Below are 21,910 nucleotides of genomic sequence, written 5' to 3'. Positions count from 1 at the left end.
CAGGGGTTCTGCATCAGCTGGTCAGCTGTCCTTCCCTGCAACACATGCATGACCACATCACTTATCCCATGGCCCAGTCTCTCACAAGCAGTCCCCCAACCCCAGGCTAAGTGCGAAGAACCAGACTCACACCAGGGGCTACTTCTCAACCTGTAGTTTCATTGAGAGTATCTCAAGCAAGGTTATTCCCATGTGGAGAGGAGCACAACGCTGCCAGGCCTGGCTGTCCCCACATTCCTGGACTTTGTTATCACACAGCTTCAACAATGTATGTGGTATCTACAATTCTCAGTCTCTCTGCTGTTTCTTGATTTCTTTCCAAGTCTCAATTGGGGTCCTGGCCTCAGTCCTTGGTTCTGAAGTCTCCTCCTCTGGAGAGCAGCTACTGCCTCCTTCATCCTCAGCAGGCCCCTGGTCTTCAGACTCGCTGCTGTCATCTATATCTATGGGCAGCCTGGAAGGGAAGAATGTGTCCCCTCGTGGTGGCACCTAAGGCACTCCTCACTTAGCCCTCACCCTTCATGCACTCATCCCTGGGCTGAGGGCACATTTCTCTTAGGCCCTGCCCTCTCTAGGCCAGATCCTCCCCAGCAGACTTGCACTGTGTTCTGCAGTTATCACCCAGGGGTTGCTTAGGACACCATCCTCACATACAGGAGCAGTAGAGGTCAAGACCTACCGGGTGCTGGTCACAGGCCTGTTGAGGTTTGCAAACTCTCGCCCTGAGTCCACATCAAAGGGGTCTAAACCAAGGGAGGAAAGAAAAGAAAGTGACCTCTGAGTGAGCTCTTGAGACCCTAGGCTTTTCAGAAGAACGTGCAGGTCTGGAGGGCCTCCCGCAGAGGGCACCCACCTACGTCAGGCCTCACCAATTTCCTCCTCCTGGGGAGTATGCTTGGCACTGGCCAAGTACTCCTGCTCTGCCTGTAGCACCTCCTCTGGTCCACTGCAGGCTGCATATGTGTCCAGGAGTTGGCGGTTCAGGTCCAAGAAACCCTTGCCCCACTTAAACTTCTGCAGTAAGATGACGGCAAGATCTGAAAAGCCTAACAGCATAGGAAACAAGACCCAGAGATGTCAGCAATCCTTCTAGGGAATGTGTCCTCCTCACCCCAACTGCTGGGTGCAGCTGCCATCCCAGAGAGCTGATGGTTGCCAAACTACAGTCCTGACTGTCCCCCGCCCAATCTCCTTGCCTGTCCCTCTCCTGAGAAACATTCTCATCAATTCTGTCCCCAGGTCTCATGGGTCTCCATCTGGGCTTCTCCTTGGACCACAAATTCCCTGAGAATGCTGAGAAGAAAGTTTCTCAGGACAGTGCTGCCTGTGACAGTGAGGACACCTCACTTGCCTTCTGTTTAACTCCACAAGGCCAAGCCTCCAAGCCTGTTGGGGACTGAAACCCTGGGCTGTCCTAATGTCCTCCCTGTACACCCCTCACACTTCTCCAGGGGTCTGATGGGAGAAAATACCATTCTGGGAGCAGAGGCCACTAGGCTGTCAGGACAGGCCTGAAACTCACCCAGGATGCAGAAGGCAGCAGCAAAAGCTTCCACGCAGGAAAGTCTGCAGGGCCGGCCATAGTTTACAGGGTTGGCAGCCACCAGGTAGGGAAGCAGCCGCAAGTGGCTCCCTCGCATCTTCCCAAAGGGTGTCTCATCCAACCTGGCCCAGGAGCAGTCTACGACTGCAACCCCAGACTGTGCCACCAGCTGTCTGCCAGGAACAGTATAGGCTAAGTTCTGGGGGTTGGCACCACTTTGGTGATGGCCCCCTAAGTGAGGTATACCCCTGGAACTTGGCCTCCCAAGGGATAGGGAGCGTCCTTTCTTTACCCCAGACACTGGCAAAGGGCTACCTGGGCAAGCTTTTAAGGCAGTACCTGGAGAAAACTTATTTCCCCTCGCCAGTCCCCAGGTCTCCCCCGCTTACCTGTCTGCGGGGGACACATACTGGGTGCCCATGGGGCTGAGAACCAGGCCGCCGAACCTCTGGCCCAGGCGCAGACAGCGCACCAGGCCCAGCCGGGCCAGCTTGCGGCCGGTGCAACGCCGGGGGTCGCAGTGGCCCAGCTCCCACATAGCCAGTGCGCAGGGCAGCGCCGCCGGGCCCGCGCCGCCCTCGACCTCCTTGGGCTCCACGGACGCTGCGCAGGGAGAAGAGCGTCCCGGGCCTTAGCGCGGGCTCCAGGGCGCCCCGACCCCCTCTCCCTCCCCCTCGCACTCACCCCGCAAAGCCGCGTCCACCTCCTTGGCGAAGGCCTCCAGGGAGTGGCCCGGGCGACGCCGCGCGTGGGCGCCCTCGACCCCCGGTCCGCGAACCGCTTTCCTGCGCCCCATGACGGGTGCCGCGCCGACACCACCCGGCCCTGGGCAACTGCGCACGCGCCGGTGCCGCTTCGATCCGGTCGCTCTGGCGACGCCACTTCCGGCCCCGCCCCCACGCGGGCCGCCAGTGTCATGTGAAGCGCGGCGGAGCCATGGCGGCCGGAGTGGCCGGCGTGCTGCTGCTGTTGCTGCTGTTGCTCCTCGGGCTCGCGGCGCGCGGTCAGTGGTCCTCCGTCCCCGGCGGCCGCGCGCCCCGCCCCGCGCCCGCTCACTGCCTTCCTCCCCGCAGGGCCCGCGCCAGCGGCTGCGGCCAAGATGAAGGTGGTGGAGGAGCCCAACGCCTTCGGGTGAGCGCCCGGCGGGCGAGCGGGCGAGCGGGCGAGCGATGCGGGCGCGCGGCGGGCGGCCCTGACCTGCTATTCCCCTAGGCTCAACAATCCGTTCCTGCCCCAGACCAACCGCCTGCAGCCCAAGCGGGAGCCGTCGCCGCTCTCTGGTGAGTGCAGGGCGACGGGCGGCCTCGAACTCGGGCTCTGCGTCCGCTGGTCCAGAGCGTTCTTGCGCGGGGTTGGGTTCCCCGCTGGCCTCGTCCTTCCCCTCCCTTCCCTGGAGGCGGCGCTGTTAGCGCTTTGGTGTGTGTCTTTCCACAGGCGTCCCCGTGCCTTCATTCCGATAGTGCACACGTACAACTTTACGTAGTAAGGTTTTGCGATTTTGCTCTTTTTAAAGTCTTTTAACAGTAGTACTATAGGAGTATTTGGCTGATGTGTCGTGGTCGCCGTCACTCACTGTATGTCTTCATGGTGATGGGTATAAGTTTTCTTTTCACTTGCTGTTTGGGTAGTCTAAACCTTGGTAGGCTTGCAGGAATTCAGGTGGTTTACATTTTTGATCGTTAGAAATAGTCCCACGCAGAACTTCCTTGTCTCAGGACAGTGCTACCTGTGACAGTGAGGACATCTCACTTGCCTTCTGTTCAGCTCCACAAGGCCAAGCCTTCAAGCCAGTTGGGGACTGAAACCCTGGGCTGTTCTGATGGCCTCCTTGTACACTCCTCATACTTCTCCAGGGGTCTGCTGGGAGAAAACAGAAACCCAAGGATTTTGTTGTTGAACACCTGTGTGTGTCAGGACCTGTGCTGGGATAGCAGAAGTAAACAGCACATACCAGTGCTTGTTCTCATGGAGCTGGCCTTGCAAGTAGGGTGCAGGATGGGCAGTAGACAGGAAGTAAGAAAGACTGTATAGAATGGGCATGGAAAATGCCATGTGGGTGGGGAGCACTGTTTTAATCAGCGTTTTCTTCACTGTGACCAAAATGCCCTACAAGAACAACTTAGAGTAGAGAAAACTTATTTGGGGCTCATGGCTCCAGAGATCTTAGTCCATACATGGCTGACTCTAGCACTGTGGACCCTGGTGAGGTAGGACATAATGGGGGAAGTACCCAGTGGAAGAAAGCTGCTCAGCTAAGGTGAGGTCAGGAAGCAGAAGCAAGGTTGAAGAAAGATGCACCCTTCCAGGACATGCCCCCCAGGGGATTGAACTCAGGGCCTTGGGTGCTAGGCAAGAGCTACATTCGCAGCTTTATTATAACCACTTTTAAGTGAGCAGGTTCAGCAGCATTAGGTCCATCAGGTTGCTGTGTAGCCATAACCACCTCCATTTCCAGGACTTTCTCATACTCCCAGCCAGAAACTGCCCATCAAACACTAACTCCCCACCTAGCCCTGGCAGTCATTCTGCTGTCTGTGAATTTGATCACTGTAGGTACCTTGTGAGTGGTGGCATACCTGTAATTTGTGTCCTTTTATGTCTGACATATTGCATTCCAGCATCATGTTCTCAAGGTTTGTATTTTTAATTTTTCTATTGTTGTTTTTTTTTTGGTGCTGGGGAGAGAACCCAGGGCCTTACATATGCTAAACACATGCTCTACCACTGAGTTACATCCCCAGCCCCCCCCCTTTTTTTTTAAAGAGAAAGTGAGAGAGAGAGAGAGAATTTTAATATTTATTTTTTAGTTTTCGGTGGACACAACATCTTTGTTTGTATGTGGTGCTGAGGATCAAACCTGGGCCGCACGCATGCCAGGCAAGCGCGCTACCGCTTGAGCCACATCCCCAGTCCCCCAGCCCCTTTTTTATTTGTACATGGAATCATATTGAGCTGACCAGGCTGGCCACAGACTTGGGATCCTGCTGCCTCAGTCTCCCTTGTAATTGACATTAGAGGCATGTGTCACTGTGCACAGCTTGGTTTGCAAATCTTTTCTCCTGTTCTGTGGATTACCTTATATTTGGTTGTGGGGTGTTTTTATTTGTTTTGGTACTGGGGATGGAACCCAGAGACCCACTTATTCTAGCCTAGAGCTCTATCACTGAGCTACAGCCCCAGCATGAATTGCTTTTTTTCTCTGCTGAGTATTTTGCTGCCTTCTCCCTTTCTAACAAGCCATTGTATACCATAATTTTTCCCATGTTTCCAGAGGATGGCCTTTGGGGTTTGCGTGTAGACTGGTGCTGCAGGTTCTGCTGTAGTGGGGCTTGGTCTGTGCAGCTGCCTAGGTGTGCTCCAGAAGATGTTCTGGAGGCAAATTGCTGGCCCAAGAGTGCCTTCATGGAGCTTTTGCCGTGGATACACTGCCCTCCACAGAAGCTGTGCCATGTCCATACCCTCTAAAAGAGAGTGGCAACACTGTGCTCCACCTATACAACTCCCGGCCACAGGTTTGCCAGACAGCAGCCAGAAACACCATGGCTCTGTGTGCATGTGCAGACATGTGCACACAGTCATTCCATTTTGTTCTACTTGAGTTTCCATTAATTTAGTGTTTTCTGGGAATTCTGTGTTAGGGACTGTGCCACTTCATTTGGATGTAAGTTACATAATTTTTCCTAGTTCATCAATCTTTTCATTTTGTTATGTGGTGTTCTTTTTCCAGAATAGATTTTTCTGTAGCTGTGTAGTCAGATGTGTGCACTTTAATTTTTTCTTGCATTGACATTCCTTCAACATATGGCATGTGTGTGTGTTTTAATTGTTTTCTCTTTGACTATAAACCTAGAGCCAGTGCATTGGCAACATGGCACCCCACATACCCCCTTATGACTTATCTTATTAAAATAAACATATTTATTTTAGTTATAGGCTGACACAATACCTTTATTTTATTTTTATGTGGTGCTGAGGATTGAACCCAGTGCCTCATGCATGCTAGGTGAGAGCTCTACCTCTGAACCACAACTTCAGCCCAAGGAAGGAGAGAATTAGGCTGAAACGGAAATACATGTGGTCATTGCTGGTGGGCTTGGAGGTCTCAGAAGGAAAGCAGCAGGATATACTGAGGAGGAAGGGGACCCGGGAGCACAGGGGCCAGGGTCCCTACCAACTTTAGGAGCCTTGTGCCCCAGCTCAGCAACAAGATGGGCAGGGGCTGTTGAGGGGATGATCTGGAACTGCTGTGGTGTGGAGAGGCAGATGGGGCACAGCAGATGAGCATGACACTAAGGAATTTGCCTTGGTTTGGTGTTGGTGGGCAGGAGTGGGGGCTGGGAAAGATTAGGTGTTGGCAGGGCCTGACCTTGGATCTGGGGAGGGGGCAAGGCAGAAGCAAGTGGCTGGGAGGATGGCTGAAGGAGCCTTAGAAGTGGGGCCTCTCACTAGGATGGGGTGCCCAAGGCTGGGGGCCAGGCCATGAGCTTGGTTTTGCTCAGGGTGGGGGATATTCATGAAGGAGTTGTGAGTGGGTCCAGTGGGCAGAGTTGTTCAGGAATCCTCGGTGGGTAGGTGGTGGATGTGGGGGAAGTCCCAGCTATGGTTCTTGGAAGGGGGCTGTGGAGAGGAGGAGGAGATGGGTGCTCAGGTGTGGGCAGGCAGGTGTCAGCCAGGCCTGGTGCACTCGGGGGCGTCTTCAGACCGTTCATGCTGTGCACAAGTCAGTGCCCACTCCCTCGCAGCTCCACTGTCTGGACGAGCACCTTATGCTCTAGATGCCGGGGATACTGCTGCTGTGGACATAGTGTGCTGCCGTCCCAGCCTCTGCTTCCAGCCCCACCGCAGTGGATGTGCTGAATTCTGTGGTGACTGTTCAGCTTTCTGAAAGACTGCCAAACTTTTCAGCAGTTCCCACATGCAGCTCAGATGCCAGTTCCTCCACATGCTTACCAGCATTTGCTGCTAGCCGTCCTAACCCCAAAGTAGTTTCCCATTGGGGTGGGTTTTTGGTACTGGGGATTGAACCCAGAGGTGCTCTACCCCTGAGCTACATCTCCAGCTCCTTTTTTGAGCAAGGTCTTGCTAAGTTGTCAAGGTTGGCCTAGAACCTGGCTCTTCCTGCCTCAGCCTCCAGAGTGGGTGGTTAGAGGGGTGCACTGCTACCGGGGTTGCACATCCGCCTGGGTTTTAGTGGTGAGCACCTTCTCATGTGCCTGTGGGTAGTCTGTGTGGCTCCATCAGAGGAGTGGCTCTCCAGTCTTGCTGGTCTTTAAATTGGTGGTTTTATTGCTGTTATTCTTCATGTCAAGCTCTTGTCAGGTGGTTTGAAGGTGTCCCCTCCCACTCCATGGCTGGCCCTTCACGTTTCCTCATACCCTTCCCGTTGGGGCTGGTCAGAGCCCAGAGCCTAGCATGTGCCTGGTGCACGTCCGGACAGGCCCCCGATGCCCGCTTCTCCTTCTCGGGTCTGTTGGCCTGACTCTGCTGCTATCATCTGTTTTCAGTGCCAGGTCCAGGAAGTCCCTGTCGAGCGTCCCCATCTTCTTCCAGGAGCGTAGTTTTAACCTCGTGGATCCGTCTAGAGCTAGTGTCTATAGATGTTGTGAAGGTCCACCTTCATTTAGTGCATGGACACCTACCTTCCTAGTGTGCCTCAGAGGGCTTGTCCTTCCAGCTGAGTGGCCTTGGCCCCTTTTCAGACGATTTGGCTGTATGTCCAGGTCCCTTTCTGGCTTACCTGTTCCACACTGTCATATATATGGTTTGTGTGTGTATATATACACACACACACACACACACACACACACACACACACACATTTAGTTACACATAGACACAATCCTTATTTTGTTAACTTATTTTTAATGTGGTGCCTAGGATCAAACCCAGAGCCTCGCATGTGCTAGGTGAGTTCTCTGCCACTGAGCCATAGCCTCTCCACACTGTCTTGATGTCACTTAGGGGGAGGTCTTCCAACTTGGTTTTTCTTTCAAGATTTTTTTTTTTAAGATTCTATATGAATTTTAGAATGGATATTTCTGCAAAGAAGCCATTAGGATTTTGATAGGAATTACATTAAATCTATATTCTGTTTGAGTAGTGTCATTTTTATTTATTTTATTTTTTTTAGTTGTACCCAGACACAATACCTTTGTTTTACTTATTTTATGTGGTGCTGAGGATGGAACCCAGTGCCTTGCACGTGCTAGGTGAGTGCTCTACCACTGAGACCCAACCCCAGTAGTGTCATTTTAGAAACATTAAATCAGGCCAGGTACAGTTTCTGAGGCAGGAGGATGGTGAGTTTAAAAGTCAGCCCTCAGCAATATAGCAAGACCCTGTCTCTAAATAAAGTATAAAAAAGGTCTGGGCAGCTGGGGCTGTGGCTCAGTGGTGGAGAGCTCACCTAGCATGCATGAGGCTCGGGGTTCCATCCTCAGCACCACATAAAAATAAAATGTATCCACTTAAAACTAAAAAATAGCTCAGGAGTAGAGCACCAGTGTTTTCCATGCATGTCTTTAGTTTCTTTTAGCAACATTTTGCAATTTTGGGTATACTTTTTTTTTCCCCTCCTCTCCTGGAGGGTATTATTTCTGAATCCCTCCCCTGAATGTTTTGATGCTGTTATAAATGGACTTGGATGGCTCAGTGCAGCTTTGCTCATGTCCACCAGCCCTGGTCAGGCATGTTTGTTTTGGTTGAGGTTTTTGTGCAGTACTGGGATTAAGCCCAGGCATGCTCCACCATCAAGCTGTATCCCCAGCCCCTTTTTGAGACAGGGCATCTCTAAATTGTGCAGCCTGGACTCAAACTTGCCTCCTCCTGACTCAGCCTGTGAGCAGCTGGGAATACAGATGCATACCATTAGGCTGGCCGGGCAAGTTTTGCTGACACCTAAGGTTTCTTCCTGGAAGCTGTGGCATCTGCAAGCAGGACACTTCACCCCCGTCCTCCCTCCACTCAGCTGCTCTACTAAGGAGCACCAGGGTAGGGCAGTGCTCAGAGCTCCTCATTCTGCTCCTGGTCTTAAGGAGCTTTCAGCCCTTCACCCTGTCAGCTGGGGTGTGTGTCCCCGTCTTTCTCAGGAAGTTCCTTCCATTACCCCTATATTTTCAATTGGGAAAGCATATTAGATTTTGTTAAGTACTTTCACTGTATCAGTTTTAAGTCACGGTTTCCCTTCACTCTGTTAAATGTGGTATGTTACACTGATTTTCCCCGTGTTGAGAGGAAGGTGACTTCACAGTGTATAATCCTTTAACATACTGGATTCAGTTTGCCAGTGTCTTGTGTGGTGCTGAGGCATGACAAACCCAGCTGCACACATGAGGCACATGCTCTACCACTGACTTACATAGTTTTGAGACAGGTCTTGCTGTCTTGTCCAGTTGGCCCCAGACTCCTACCTTAGCCTCCCACATGGCTCAGACTACAGATGTGAGCCACTCTACCTGGCTGGTTTCCTAGGGCCCCCACACCCCCCAGGTTTTAGCGTAAGCATACATTCAACATGTTGTTTTGCAGTTTGACATTTGGCATGATGTTTGCTCTGGCTGGAAATACAGGCCGTGCAGAGGGTTAGGAACTGTTTTAGAAGTCTGGTCACCTATCTCCTTACCAGCCAGGGTGTCCCCAGTGCGGTCCCCTGGGTTGGTGTATGCTGCTGTGTTACTGTCTAGAGTATCCTCTCACACAACCCTGTTCTGTTTGTGCATTTGGTAGCATAGCTCAACTTCCACTTCTGGTTTGAAGGATTTGAGGCTTCCCTTTGTTTCATTCTAGCTAAAGCTTTGTCAATTTTGTTGACTTTTCCAAAAGAACTAACTTTTGGTTTATTTTTTGTATTTCACTTAGCTCTGCTTTGATCTTTATTATTTCCTTCCCTTTGCTTCCTTTTTTTTTTTTTTTAATATTTTTTCTTAGTTCTCGGCGGACACAACATCTTCGTTTGTATGTGGTGCTGAGGATCGAACCCGGGCCGCACGCACGCTAGGCGAGCGCGCTACCACTTAAGCTACATCCCCAGCCCCTCCCTTTGCTTCCTGAGGATTTAATTTGCTTTTCTTTTTCTAATTGCTCTAGGCATGTGAAGACAGTATGAGGGGTTTTTGTTTTGTTTTTGGTACCAGGGATTGAACCCAGGGTGTGCTCAGCCACTGAACCACATCCCCAGCCCTTTCCTATCTTTCCTTTATCTTATCCTTTCCTATCAGGGTCTCACTGAGTTGCTAAGGCTGGCTTTGAACTTGCAATCCTCCTGCGCCGCTGGGATCATAGGCCTGTGCCAATGTGCCTGGCTCACTTTGCTTTCTGGCCGAAGCTCTGCAGTTGTCTCTGACTTACTACTTCTGCCACATCCCATAGGTGCCTCCTGTAGGTTCTGGTGTCTTTGTTCATCTCATCTTCTGTGACCCACTGCATAAGAATGTGCTGACGGTTTTCAGTGGGGATAGCAAAGTGGTCTAGTGGGTGTCTAGCACATCTCAGGCAAACCCGGCACTGGAGAGGAAGCAGCGTTGACTGTCCAGCCTTCTGCTCTTGATTTCTAGTTGCAGTCCAAGTGGAATAGCGCTGGCTTTATGGTGGGACATGCAGCTTGTTCTTGAAAAACTGTGTGCACACAGCTGAGGTCCACTGGTTCACAGTGTGGTTCACGTCCCTTAGAAGTGGAATATTGCTGGGTGTTGTGCTACATGCCTGTCATCCCTTGGAAGGCTGGGGAAGGAGGATTGCAAATTCAAGGCCAACCTCAACAACTGTCTCAAAATAAGCAAAAGGACTGGGGCTACGTCACAGCTCCAAGGTCAGGGCCCAGTACCTCCCTGCAAGAAAAATAAAGGTAGAAGAATGGTGTCTCCAAGCCTGATGGTGGAACTCTGCCTCCCCATTGTCCCACCAGCCCCAGCGCCACAGCTTGGCGAGCTAACTCTGGGTCCACATGCAGTGTCGTTTAGCAGTTTCTGAGGTAGTCAGTGCAACCACCCAGCTCCATGTCTTCCCCATCCCTGCACTTTCAATCTATTTGTCTTTGGAGCTAAAAAAGTCTCTTAAGGCATCAAAGCTCCAGAATATATGCTTGAGTCCAATCTTCAGCACCCCACCAAAAGAGGGTGGGGACATTCCTAGAGAAGCAGCACCCTGGGGTTTTGTTATTAGTTGACCCACCTTAGCAGAAATGCCACATGGAACCTGTTGGCTGGAAGTAGAGGCCCTGGCCAGTAGCTGGTGAAGGCTGAAGTCCTCCACTAGAGGTAGGCACACGGGCAAACAGGCCCAGGCTGTCCTCTCTCTGGTTTGTATAATTAGAAAACAAATGCATAAAAACTAATTATACGTCTGTGAGCATAAGTCGAGACGTGAGCTGTAACATAGGTGGCTGAGCCGGGCCTGATGGACGTGTGCAAGAGTAGCTCCTGTTTGTAAGTAAGGTTGAGTTTGTGCAAATTCAAGTCAGATTTATAGCCGTATGTGGTGCACACCTATGATTCCAGTGACTTGGGAAACTGAGGCAAGAGGATTCTAAGTTTGAGGTTAGCCTCGGCAGCTTACAAAGACCCTGTGTCAAAATGAAAAATAAGTGCTGAGGATGTAGCTCAGTGATAGAGCACCTTTGGGTTTAATCCCCAGGACCAAAACAGTGGATGTGTATGACTCAAGGGTGTTCTATGTAGCCTCCATGGTAGTGATAAAATGTGTCGCTATAGGCTAACACAGTGGTGCACACACACATCCCTGCTGCTCTGGAGGCTGAGGCAGGAAGACCACTGGAGCCCAGGAGTGGGAGATCCTGTCTGGCGGGAGAGGCCACTGCTGCAGCACCTAAGAAATGAGGGACAGAAAGCCAGCTGTGCACCTTAGTTGCTTTCTCCTTTTTGGCAGCAACTTCTCGCCAAGATGCAGTTCCTTGTGCACAGAGGGAACCCAGGATGAAGGGGCACACACTACTACTTAGCCACACCCCAGCCCATTCCATTTTCTTCTGGTAGAATTTTCTGTTAGGTGGTCTTTTTCCTGTTTCTTTGTATGCCTCGTGATTTCTGTTGTTGAAAATTGGTCCTTTGAGAAAGCTCTGCCCATCTCTGTGGACTGGTCCTCCTATCTTCCTGAGCCTGCACCTGCCCTTCAAGTCCTGCACACCAAGGCTTGTTTCCCAGTCCTACCTGGTGTCTCTTTGGGCTGCCACGGGCGTACGGTCCCTGCTAAGAGTGGCGTTGGGCACAGCACAGCCCTGCTGTCTCTACAGGGATGTGGACACCACAGAACCTGTGTGGCGGGCCTAATGGTGCTTTTTGTTGGTGGCAACCTGGAGGCTGTCCCTGGCTCTATGGGGAAAGGAGATTGGTGCTTGCTGGTCCCCTGGCTTGGTGGGTGTCGGATCTGTGCTGGACTCACATAGCCCTCTCCTCTTCCAGGGCCTACGCATCTCTTCAGACTCTCTGGCAAGTGCTTCAGCCTGGTGGAGTCCACGTGAGTATGGGCAGGCCTGCAGGGGGTGGGTGTTGCAGACCCGAGGATCCCGAACCCCCTCTGCCCCCAGGTATAAGTATGAATTCTGCCCATTCCACAACGTGACCCAGCATGAGCAGACCTTCCGCTGGAACGCCTACAGTGGGATCCTCGGGTGAGCAAGGCAGAGGATGGGGGGGCTCTGCCCTGCCCTGTCCCCACCCCTGCCTCACATGCTCCCTCCTCCCCAGCATCTGGCAGGAGTGGGAGATCACCAACAACACCTTCACAGGCATGTGGATGCGGGACGGTGACTCCTGCCGCTCCCGGAGCCGGCAGAGCAAGGTGGGGCTTGAGTGGGTACCCCGGTAGAGGGCCTAGTTCTCCCTCAGCCACCCACTGAGGTTCCCTCCCCAGGTGGAGCTTACCTGTGGGAAGAGCAACCGACTGGCCCATGTGTCTGAGCCAAGCACCTGCATCTATGCGTTGACCTTTGAGACCCCCCTTGTCTGCCACCCCCATTCTTTGTTAGGTAGGACTCAGGATGGGGGCTGGGCTGGGGCATGGGGACTCGGCTGAGCCTGGCTTCTGTTGGGTTCTCAGTGTACCCGACCCTGCCAGAGGCCCTGCAGCAGCGGTGGGGACAGGTGGAGCAGGAACTGGCTGATGACCTGATCACCCCACAGGTGAGTGAGGCTCAGCGGGGCCCCCTGCTGGCCCCCAGTCGGTGCTCCATCTCTTTCCTCCACCTTCAGGGCTATGAGAAATCGCTGAGGGCACTTTTTGAGGATGCTGGCTACTTAAAGGGTCCAGGAGAAAAGGAACCCACCCAGCAAGAAGGAGGGACAACAGGCCTGGGGTTTGAGACCCTGGACAACTGCAAGAAGGTAGAGAGAAAGGGCAGGGTTCCTAGTCTTGGTGTCTCCCATGGGGGTCTCACCTGTTACTGGAACTCTTGTTCCAGGCACACTCAGAACTGTCAAAGGAGATAAAGAGGCTTGCCAGTCTGCTGAGCCAGCACCACATCCCCCACGCCAAGCCCACAGGTCAGCCAGGACCAGGGCCCCCAGCCTGACTCAGGTCTGCTGCCCGTGGGGCAGGACCTGACCTCCTGCCTGGTGTCTTGCAGAAACCTCCCACTCTGAGCACCTGGGCCAGCACTCTCCCACAGATGGGGTCTCAGAGCAGCTGAGAGGTGATCCAGGACTGCGTGGGAACACCTCCTGACCTGGGCAGCCACATGGGCAGGAGGAGACAGTGCAGAGCCTCTGTGTCCTGCAGCAGGCAGGCAGAGCCCTGGAGCCCACCTATGCAGGGAAGATGAGGCTCCCCTGGGCCTATCCACCAGGCAGAGGCACCCATGACGACCTGCTGGCCAGGCATTGTGCTCAGAAACACAGACAAAATAAAGATTCAAAGTTTTAATTAATTCCCATACTGATAAAAATAATTCCATGAGTTCTGTAAACCATTGCATATAGTGTAAAAAAATTTAAACAGATGTTAACAACTTTAAATGGTCCTCTACAAGTAAATGATCACACATTATAAATACGACCTTCTGGGTTAGGATAATCCGACTCAGCACATTCAGCTAAGTGCTGGACACACCACCCCATGGCTAGTCAGTCAGTGTGGGACACTGATTGAACACTAGAGGGTGACAGACATCAGGAACACCAGCACAGAGTCACCACAGGGCTTCAGCACCCCTAGCCCAGGACCCCACTGCCATCACCTGCCCACGGGACCCTGAGCCTCCCCAACTGCTGTGCTCTTGGGCGCCCAGAATAGATCAGTGGGTAGCATCCTGGGATCCTGCACTGCTGACCCACTCCTGGGCAATTCTTGTTGCATACCTATTTCCAGTGCCCTCCTGATTCCAGAAGAGCCAGTGCACAGAGGCCAGCACCATTGCTGTCCTAGCTGTTGCCTTGTGGCCCCTCACCTCTGCCACCATCCCAACCCCAGAAGCAGCACTGGAGACTCACTGGAACACTGGCCAAATTCCACAAAAAGAGCTGGCCGGAGTAGCTTATTACAGATAAACCATTAAAAACAGCTGAGTTTTAGGTCTATGATTTGAAAATGTTTAGGCTAGACACCAGTAATAAATTTTGTCCTGTTATCTCCAAAAAGACCAAAGGCCCAAAATGGAAACAAGTGCATAAATATTAACAAAAATAAACAGCAAAAACAGTAGCACAAAATATATGTAATGTCTAGGTACTGAGCTAACAGGTCATCACTGATAAGAAACAGGAGCGCCACTAACCCACGTCCATAGGTACCTTCTGTAGTGGACTAGCTGTGGGACGTCACGGATTCACTTCCTTTGAAATGACAATCTATTGGTTTGTCTTATATTAGAAATTGCTTTTTAAATAGTCTACTGTATTAAATACATTCTAATTTGGTCACTGATAAAAATGTTTACCTAGTCACTTTGCACTTTAGAAAATGCTACTTAAAGTCTTTGGCAAAGCCCTGGGAGGAGGCACCCAGCCCACAGTGCACCTGACAGATGTCCCTCTGCTCACCCAGGTGAGGTCTGCAAACATGGCAGACTTCTCTTCTCTCCCCAGGCACCTCAGACTGTTCTTAGCAGCATTCCTGCCACAGTCTGAGGCCAGGCTGCCTGGCACCACTGTGGCCCCAGGAGCTGATGAGCAGGGGCAGCATGGCAGAGCTGGGGCCCCGGGCCGCGGAGGCACCTTGCTGGTCACATGGATGAGCTCTAATCACAACTGACGTACAACTCAATTGACTGTCACCAATGCCATCACCCTGGCCACCATGCACTGCCATTGCAGTCTCTTGAATCAGGTCAGCAGGAGTTGCGGGCAGTTGCAGTGTGGGAGGTGCAGGTTTCCCAATTCAAGAAGAACCAGGGTGCCCCAGACATCTGAGAAGCTCCACGGGAACACAGCTGTCTACAGCATGGATCTGAGAGTCCTAACATCTACCCCTTCTGGTGCACACTCCTGAGACCACATTGGCCCTCAGAGCCTCCAGGAGAAGACAAAAACCAAAGGAACCGATTCCTTCACTTGTTGTGCAAGGCACAGGCACTTAAAGGGGCCCGAGTGCTTGGGGTCTATTCTGTGCCAGAACAAAGCCAGCTGCACATGCCCTGCACACTTCGGGAAAGAGCTCCTTAGGTAAAGTCGAGAACATCCAAACGCACATCTCAATAATTACTCTGCTTATAAATACTATGTTTGCACTGATTTGAAAATGTAAAATCCTAGGTTGGCGTTACTACTAGATAAATGTTCATTTCATAAGTAGTTCAGAATAAGAAATCTAATATATTCACCACACTATGAGTTGACAGCAACTGATGGGAAAGTTCAAGTTCACAGTACACATAAAGCTTCATGTTATCATATATTAAAAAACATGGACCTAGAAAGCAGCTTATAAGATTTAAAACTAAATTCCTCGGTTTACAAAGTGCTTTGAAGAGACCCCCCAGTGGCCTGACCACTGCAGCATCAGGACCGTGGCACCGAACCTGCTCTGTTCACCAGCCTCCACGGTGCTTACCACGGGGACAGGAAGTGGGTTCTGCGGTGCTTTAGGGTTTGGAGAATACCTTGAAGACGCCAGTGGGACGTGGTAGGTGATAAAAGTGCCACAAAGGCCACTGGTAGCAACAGGCATGGACTCGCGTCGTGACTGTGGCACTCTGCAGTCTCTGCACCCATGCCCTGGAGGGAACGAGGCCCCACCTCTGGTCACCAGGGAAGGGGCTGACCCTCACAGCAGGGGCACTCAGGCGCACTGGCTGCACACGGCTCGCACAGGACACGGTGCTGGCAGGGCCGTAAGACGGTGCTAGGGGCCTGCTCCTGGCAGGCCACACACTGCTTGGCCTGGAGCTGGAGGATCACCTGTGGAGAAGGCACGGCTGGTTCAGCCTAAGGCCACCTGCCCAGTGGGCCCAGGGTCTTCCAGGCAGAGGGCAGCATCCCAGGAAGACACAGCAGCTGCGGCTTCAGGATCAGAGGTGCCCAGAACATCAGGGCTGAGTGGACACCTGGCCAGGGGCCCCACAAAGGGGAGCCGCCAGCCGGTCCTGAGCCACTTACAGCTACAGGGGAGGGACTGGCTAGGACGACGACTGGGCCCAGGTGCAGCAGCTTGGTATTCAGTATGTGGGCCAAGCAGGACCCTTGACCAAGCGGGTGCAGCCAGACTGGTGCAAGCTGTGGCCTTGGCCACGGTTGGAGGGTGAGGGGAAAGCAGGGCTACAGAACCTGCCAGAGGCTCCACAAGATGACCTGGTGTGAAAGGGGCTTCCAGCCACGCTGAATGGGTGAGTTCTATGCTATGCCAAAAAGGCAGGATAAAAGGTGGGGCCCAGGGACCTGGTGTGATCACTCCTAGGAACGGCCCAGACAGTTCCCATTGCCCCGTGAGGTGGACAGGCCCACCTTCTCCATGGAGGGCACAGCCTCCTGCTTGCCGGCAGGAAGAAACAGGGGAAGAGCATGAAGGTGAAGGACAGGGGCCAGCCTGGCGGGAAAGGAGGTACCCAGGGCGGTGGGGGGGGAGGGACAGAAGTAGCACCAGACCCTCGCCAGGCAGGCCCCCATCCCTCCAAGAACACAGCTCCTGGCACTGCCACACCCCAGCACTCACCCCGTCAACAGCTTCCAAGTCCAGGCGCAGCTGGCTCTGCAGGGAGTGCAGCTTGGGCAGAGGGATGGCACCCACGTCACCACAGCCTCGCAGCCCGGGCAATGAGGACAGGCCCAGGCCCTCGAGCTCTTCCTGCAGCCGCTGGACCTGGGCCTCCACCTCCTCCTTCCTCCGCAGGGCCAGCTGCCGGTCGCTGTCCGCCATGCGAGCCCGCTCCTGAGCCTCCCGAGCCTCTCGCTGCCACGCGTCACAGGCCTGAAACCCAAGGATGGTTGGAGGCAGCAGGGTGAGCTCTGCCCAGGTGCCCACTGCCTCGCCCACATGGCTGGGCCCCGCCCAAGTGCCTACTGCCTCACCTGCTTCACCTGCTGCCATGACTCCTCCCACTGCCTGATCTTCCTCTTGGCCTCGTCCAGCTGCCGCCTGACCCGGGCCAGCTCCGCACTGTGTGGACTTGCACTTGAGGCAGGGACAGTGTTCAGGATGGGGGATGGACTGGGAGAGAAGCTGCCAGAGACAAAGTCCCAGATGCTCCCAGGAACACCATTCAGACCTGGTATGGAGACAATGGTGCTGTGCAGAGACCTGGGAGGTTCTGTGTGTGCTCCTGCCCTCATGGAGCCCAGTTCCAGGACTAGCTCCCCCAGGGGAGGTTCCACCAGCTCAGGATAGGTTCTGGAACTGGCACAGGCCACAGTGCTGGTCACACCAGGCCTTTCCAGCAGGCCTGCTTCCCAACCCCTTGGGGAGTCTTTTTGTGGAATTGGGGGTTGAACCCAGGGCCTTAGTATGCTCAGCAAGAGCTCTGCCACTGAGGCACAGCCCCATCCCTTGGGAGACGAGACAGGAAAGGAACTTAGTTCAGGGCTCCTGTGGACAGCATATGGGGCAGCCATTCTCCAAACACTCCATGTGCAGACCTGACCAAGGAGCTTCTATTTTCCTGGGCCACATATGCTACTCGTGTGACATCAGAAAGGGGGACCAAGCCACTTAGACACCCACGCTCTACTTTGAGACCCAGACAGGAGAATCCCGGAGGATGAGGCCAGCCTGAACAACATGGCGAGACCTCATCTCAAACTGTGTTCTTTTAAAATGTGGCAGTCCACAGGACACATCTCTCTTCATGGAGAGGCGAGGGGGTGCTGTTCCCAGGGCTGTTGTCAGGGACCCACCTCCTAGGGACTCAATCCCAGCTCTGCAGCAGACCTCCACCACCGGGGACAGCAGGTCCCTCCTGAGTGAGCCCACCCACTGGCACACAGCCCACGCAAGCAGCTACCAGCGCACCACGCTGGTTTACTCTCCTGCACGGTGTGGGTCGAGCATGGCACTGCCCCCTCCAGGCAGGTGAGGTGCCCTGTGGTCAAGAGCACCTGAGACATACTCCAAGCACCAGAGGCAGCGGGAGTGATGGTGGGGAAGGGGGCACTCACCTAAAGAGCTGTAGGACGAGGCTGCGGAGCCCAGCATGGCCGGCTCTGACCTGAGGGGCAGCGGCTGCTGGGGGGGCGTCATGGCCGAGGAGACAAGTGGCCCTGGCAGCGACTGGGAGAGTGAGCTGAGCGGGGAGGTGGACAGGGATGAGGATGACTGCAGGGATGGTGAGCGAGGTAGGGAGCCCGGGATGGTGACTGGTGCGGAGCCTGCCAGCGGCCTGGGACCTGACAAAGGAGGCCAAGTAAGCGCCAGGGAGGTGCTGCCCTGTCAGGAGGCTGTGACTGTGGCAAACCCCACCCTCACCCAGGCCCGCCAAAGGTCAGGAGGCCCCAAGCCAGGTGGATTCTGCAGGTGTGGCAAGGGCAGCTGCAGCTCAGTGTGCCCACCTGACAATCCAAGGTCACAGGGATCCTGCTCGTCCAGGTCTTTATCTAGAGAAGCGATGTTGACGTCACTGAGACGCAGGTCTAAGGCAGAACCTGTGAGACCAGACCACGTCACTCACAGAACCTTTGTGCCAATGCAGGGATTCACCCTGCCCGCCCTGGAGCAAGACCCAGAGCCCAAGGGCTGCTGGGGGCTGGGCGCCAGTGGCCAGCAGGGCTCATGCTCTCCTCCAGAGCCCAGGCCCTCAGGATAAGGATGCTCCAGCCCCCACACCCAGCTCCTGCCCTCCCGATCCTGCCTCAAATCTGACCAAGTAAAGATTCAACTTGGAGAGGATCTCCAGGAGGGGGAACTTAAGGCTGATGGCTGCGCGGTGGCCAGGACCCTACACAGGACTGTGGCAGACTGGTGTCCTAGGGGCAGAAGCTGCCCTTGCCACCAACCCAGCGGGCAGGGGCAAGGCTGTTAGCTGTCCTCCTCTGATGCTCCAAGGCCTGCCTGTTAATGGAACTGAGGCACCAACACTAGCAGGGTGTCTGGCCCTCTCCTGTAGGACGGAGTGCCCTGATGCAGGACCACTGACCCCAGAAACAGCCTGCCCTATGCCAGGGCTCAGCCCCTCCCTCCCTGCCTCCAGGGCTGTGGCCTCCTCCAAGGTCCAGCGGCTGCCTCAGTGGCTGGATCAGGTCACTGGCTGAGGTACCACATCTGACTCCCAAGACTGCAGCACATGCAGCACGAGTGGGTGCATCTGGAGGGCTGGCCCTGGGGTCTGACAGCCTTTGCTGCCACCAGAGGGGGCCACCAGGACACACCCACAGAGCAGCATCACTGTCCCAGCAGTCACAGCCAAGTCCACAGAAGAGGTCTGCAGGGAACAGGGCACACAGTGGTCTCGTGGGCACCTTCCTCCTGGTTTATTCTAGGGTCCTATGGGGCCTCGGCTGTGTGGCCCAACCTGTACCCCTGTTGGCTGCAGGACCCCTCAGTCCCCACTAACACCGAATCCCACTCTGCAGCCACAAGCCACCCCTAACTGCCTGCCCTGAAGGGCCCCCAACCCTCCTCTCCACAGTGAGGTGACAACCTGGGAACCCTCATCACACCTGCCTGTGGGCACCACTAGGGCAACACACGGCTCGTGGAGTCATCACCTCAGCCCACCCCTCCAGCGGCCTGGTGCAGGTGTCATCAAGTCCCCTGGGCGTGTCCAACAGTGACATCACATATTATACCCAGAGTAAACAGTGCCTGGTAGAGGACAAGAGGCGGCTACCAACCAACCACAACCCCAGGTCCCCAATGGGCCTGGATCCAACACAGAGCTGGATGGGCCCAAGTGTGGCCAGGATTCTTGGGGAGGCGTGTCCATTCAGAAGGGCCAGTAGATGCCTATTCTATGCACAGGGTCATCCCAAGAACCATGGGGGAGGTGAGCCCAAAACAAGGCTGGGAATGTCTAAAATGCTGGACTCAGGAGTCACATGGAAGACGGATGACCCACACAGGGACAGAATACCCACAGAATAAGAGATGCCATCCCCACCACCAGCAGGTGCTGCTGGAGTCCCAGCTGCACCCAAGACTGGGCATGGGCTCGGGGCAGGGAGACTTGGGGTCCATCCCTGAGGCAGCTCACTGTCCCTCTGTCATTGCTGGTATCCACTTCTCATCCCTCGGCACAGTGGGCACAGGTCAGCCCCCATGAGGCCCACATGAGCCAGCCACAGAGCACCCCTCACTTGATGCCTGGTACCCAGGAGCCCCACAAAGAGGTGGCCAAACGCTGCCAAGTCCAAGCAGCACACAGACCTTATGCCTCGACACTGGCCTGTGGCGGACCCAGCATGGCCAGAAGTTCCCTCCTGTGTTTGTGAACCTGTCTCTACATCCCTAAGCAGAGCACAGGGCTTGGCTCACACGCAGCCGTGCTGCAAGAAACTGTTCCCTTGGATTCTGCTTTGAGAACTGTCAGGGCACTGAGGCATAGCTCAGTCACCTGGAAGAAAACTGTCCTCACCACCCTACCACAATGCCAATGAGCCAGAACTATGGTGATCAGGGACCTCATGTCTCAGGGAGGCCTTGTGAGTGGAGGCAGAGGCTGGCCTCCAGCCAAGACCCGGCCACTCTCATGGGAGGGCCACTGGCAGGACAGGTCTAGGACTTCGAATGTCTCATCCAGAGATGGAGGGGCAAGATGCAGGAGGGGCAATGCAGCCCGGGCTTCCACCTTGCTGCCCTGAGGGCCACAGCAGAGGACAGGCATGTTGAGACAGACTGCCTGCAGAGGCCAGAGTAGGGCATGGAGGGCACTGGCCAGAGGCAGCTCCAGGGCGCCACACATCTCCCTGATCAACAGGTCTGTTGCCTCCTGGACGTTTCCCTATGGTGGATACACCTCTGAGCTGTGTTTCTGGGGTTCTTCTGCTCTACAGGGAAAAAGGGCTATTGGTGTCCCGGCCTCAGGTGAGCAGAGGGCCACATACAGGGCTCCCAGCCACAGGAACATGACCTCCCACAGTCCAGAGGCCGCCAGTCCAAAGTCAAGGTGTGGGCGAAGTCTGGGGGTAGGGCTCCTCCTACCTCTTCAGCTCCTGAGGGCTTAGGTAGTCCTGGGCTTATGGCCACAGAGCTCCAGTCTCTGCTCCACCCCCAGCCTCTCCTGAATGTCTGCACCCACATATCCTCTAAGGATGCTAGTGACCATGTCAGGGTCCCCTCTAGTCTCTTTTCTTGAACTCCGACATCTGCAAAACCCCATTTCTAAATTATGCCACACTCACAGGCACTGGGGCTTAGGACTGGCCATGTCTTTTTGGGAGTCACAACCCAACCTTTACTTGGTGACACTGCTCAACTATGTTCTCCTTCACAGACCCCAGCCCAACGCTCCCTCCACCCACGGATCTCTCTCTGTCCCATGCTGTGAGCTCACACCAGGACCAGCTGAACCCCACAGATCCTTCTGCGCTTCCTTGACCAGGCCACCCCAGTCTTCCCTGAGCCTCTCTGTTCATTTCTGCCCCCCAACTGCTCCCCGCCCTGCAGCCATGTGCAGTGGCCCCTTTACACTGCCACCAGGGCCTAATCCTCCTGCCCACCTCTGGCAAGAGCAACCCCCTCTGCAGAGCTTCCTCACCCCGAGGGCCCACCTCCACATTTCCACCCTCTCCTGCAGCCTGGTCCACACCCAACACAGTGGCTTCTCTAGCCCTAACCCCCAACGCCCTGGACAGTCCCCAGCATGGGTGGGGGCTCCTACCAGGTAAGGCCTGGGGTCTCTGCAGCACCACTGCCATGACTCCTCAGGGGTCTCCAGAGAGCGGGTGCACTGCAGGTCCTAAGGGCTATACCAGCCCAGCCCTGTGGGAATCCTGAGGCACTCCTCCCTCCACCCAAACCAGCCAGGCCAGACTTCACATGGTCAGCTCTGCAGCT

At 54.5% G+C, this 21,910-nt stretch overlaps 3 protein-coding genes across 15 annotated transcripts in view; 1 reads left to right on the top strand and 2 right to left on the bottom strand.

The window, feature by feature from the left end:
- Positions 1–139: 139 nt before the first annotated feature.
- On the bottom strand, positions 140–2,388 carry TSR3 (TSR3 ribosome maturation factor). Its single transcript, XM_081297584.1, has 6 exons — positions 2,228–2,388; positions 1,933–2,146; positions 1,523–1,716; positions 870–1,046; positions 680–743; positions 140–454 (listed from the first exon to the last, which is right to left on the bottom strand). The coding sequence occupies exons 1-6, from the start codon at positions 2,337–2,339 to the stop codon at positions 289–291; spliced, it is 927 nt and encodes a 308-aa protein (XP_081153710.1). The 5' UTR covers positions 2,340–2,388; the 3' UTR covers positions 140–288.
- GNPTG (N-acetylglucosamine-1-phosphate transferase subunit gamma) lies at positions 2,347–13,270 on the top strand. Of its 2 annotated transcripts, XM_081297582.1 has the most exons (11): positions 2,435–2,546; positions 2,617–2,674; positions 2,756–2,823; positions 11,959–12,013; positions 12,084–12,167; positions 12,244–12,337; positions 12,410–12,524; positions 12,596–12,678; positions 12,748–12,879; positions 12,957–13,038; positions 13,122–13,270. In XM_081297582.1, the coding sequence occupies exons 1-11, from the start codon at positions 2,480–2,482 to the stop codon at positions 13,217–13,219; spliced, it is 936 nt and encodes a 311-aa protein (XP_081153708.1). In that variant the 5' UTR covers positions 2,435–2,479; the 3' UTR covers positions 13,220–13,270. The 2 variants fall into 2 exon arrangements, with proteins under 2 accessions (XP_081153709.1, XP_081153708.1); XM_081297583.1 differs by lacking the exons at positions 12,410–12,524; positions 12,596–12,678 and having other exon boundaries at positions 2,347–2,546.
- Positions 13,271–15,720: 2,450 nt separating this feature from the next.
- The window catches only part of UNKL (unk like zinc finger), a 36,824-nt gene continuing 30,634 nt past the window's right edge, over positions 15,721–21,910 (bottom strand). For all 12 annotated transcript variants that reach the window (XM_081297569.1, XM_081297574.1, XM_081297575.1 and 9 more), the window contains 5 exons: positions 18,469–18,561; positions 18,079–18,306; positions 16,996–17,192; positions 16,640–16,894; positions 15,721–15,888 (listed from right to left, as the gene is read on the bottom strand). In XM_081297569.1, coding sequence (XP_081153695.1) covers positions 15,733–15,888; positions 16,640–16,894; positions 16,996–17,192; positions 18,079–18,306; positions 18,469–18,561 — 929 coding nt within the window. In that variant the 3' untranslated portion in view covers positions 15,721–15,732. The remainder of the gene's footprint in view (positions 15,889–16,639; positions 16,895–16,995; positions 17,193–18,078; positions 18,307–18,468; positions 18,562–21,910) is intronic.

This window comes from Spermophilus citellus, assembly GCF_964194105.1.
Source record: "Spermophilus citellus genome assembly, chromosome: 6".
In the NCBI taxonomy this organism is placed as follows: Eukaryota; Metazoa; Chordata; class Mammalia; order Rodentia; family Sciuridae; genus Spermophilus; species Spermophilus citellus.
This window is presented reverse-complemented; position numbering and strand designations above follow the sequence as displayed.

Excerpts from the sequence above, each read along its gene's own strand:
- TSR3 (XM_081297584.1), bottom strand. The coding sequence starts at position 2,339 with ATGGGGCGCAGGAAAGCGGTTCGCGGACCGGGGGTCGAGGGCGCCCAC. Across the intron at positions 2,147-2,227 it reads GGTGGACGCGGCTTTGCGGG|CGTCCGTGGAGCCCAAGGAG; the intron begins GTGAGTGCGAGG and ends CTCCCTGCGCAG. Across the intron at positions 1,047-1,522 it reads TGCTGCCTTCTGCATCCTGG|GCTTTTCAGATCTTGCCGTC; the intron begins GTGAGTTTCAGG and ends CTATGCTGTTAG.
- GNPTG (XM_081297582.1), top strand. The coding sequence starts at position 2,480 with ATGGCGGCCGGAGTGGCCGGCGTGCTGCTGCTGTTGCTGCTGTTGCTC. Across the intron at positions 2,824-11,958 it reads GGAGCCGTCGCCGCTCTCTG|GGCCTACGCATCTCTTCAGA; the intron begins GTGAGTGCAGGG and ends CTCCTCTTCCAG. Across the intron at positions 12,014-12,083 it reads TTCAGCCTGGTGGAGTCCAC|GTATAAGTATGAATTCTGCC; the intron begins GTGAGTATGGGC and ends CTCTGCCCCCAG.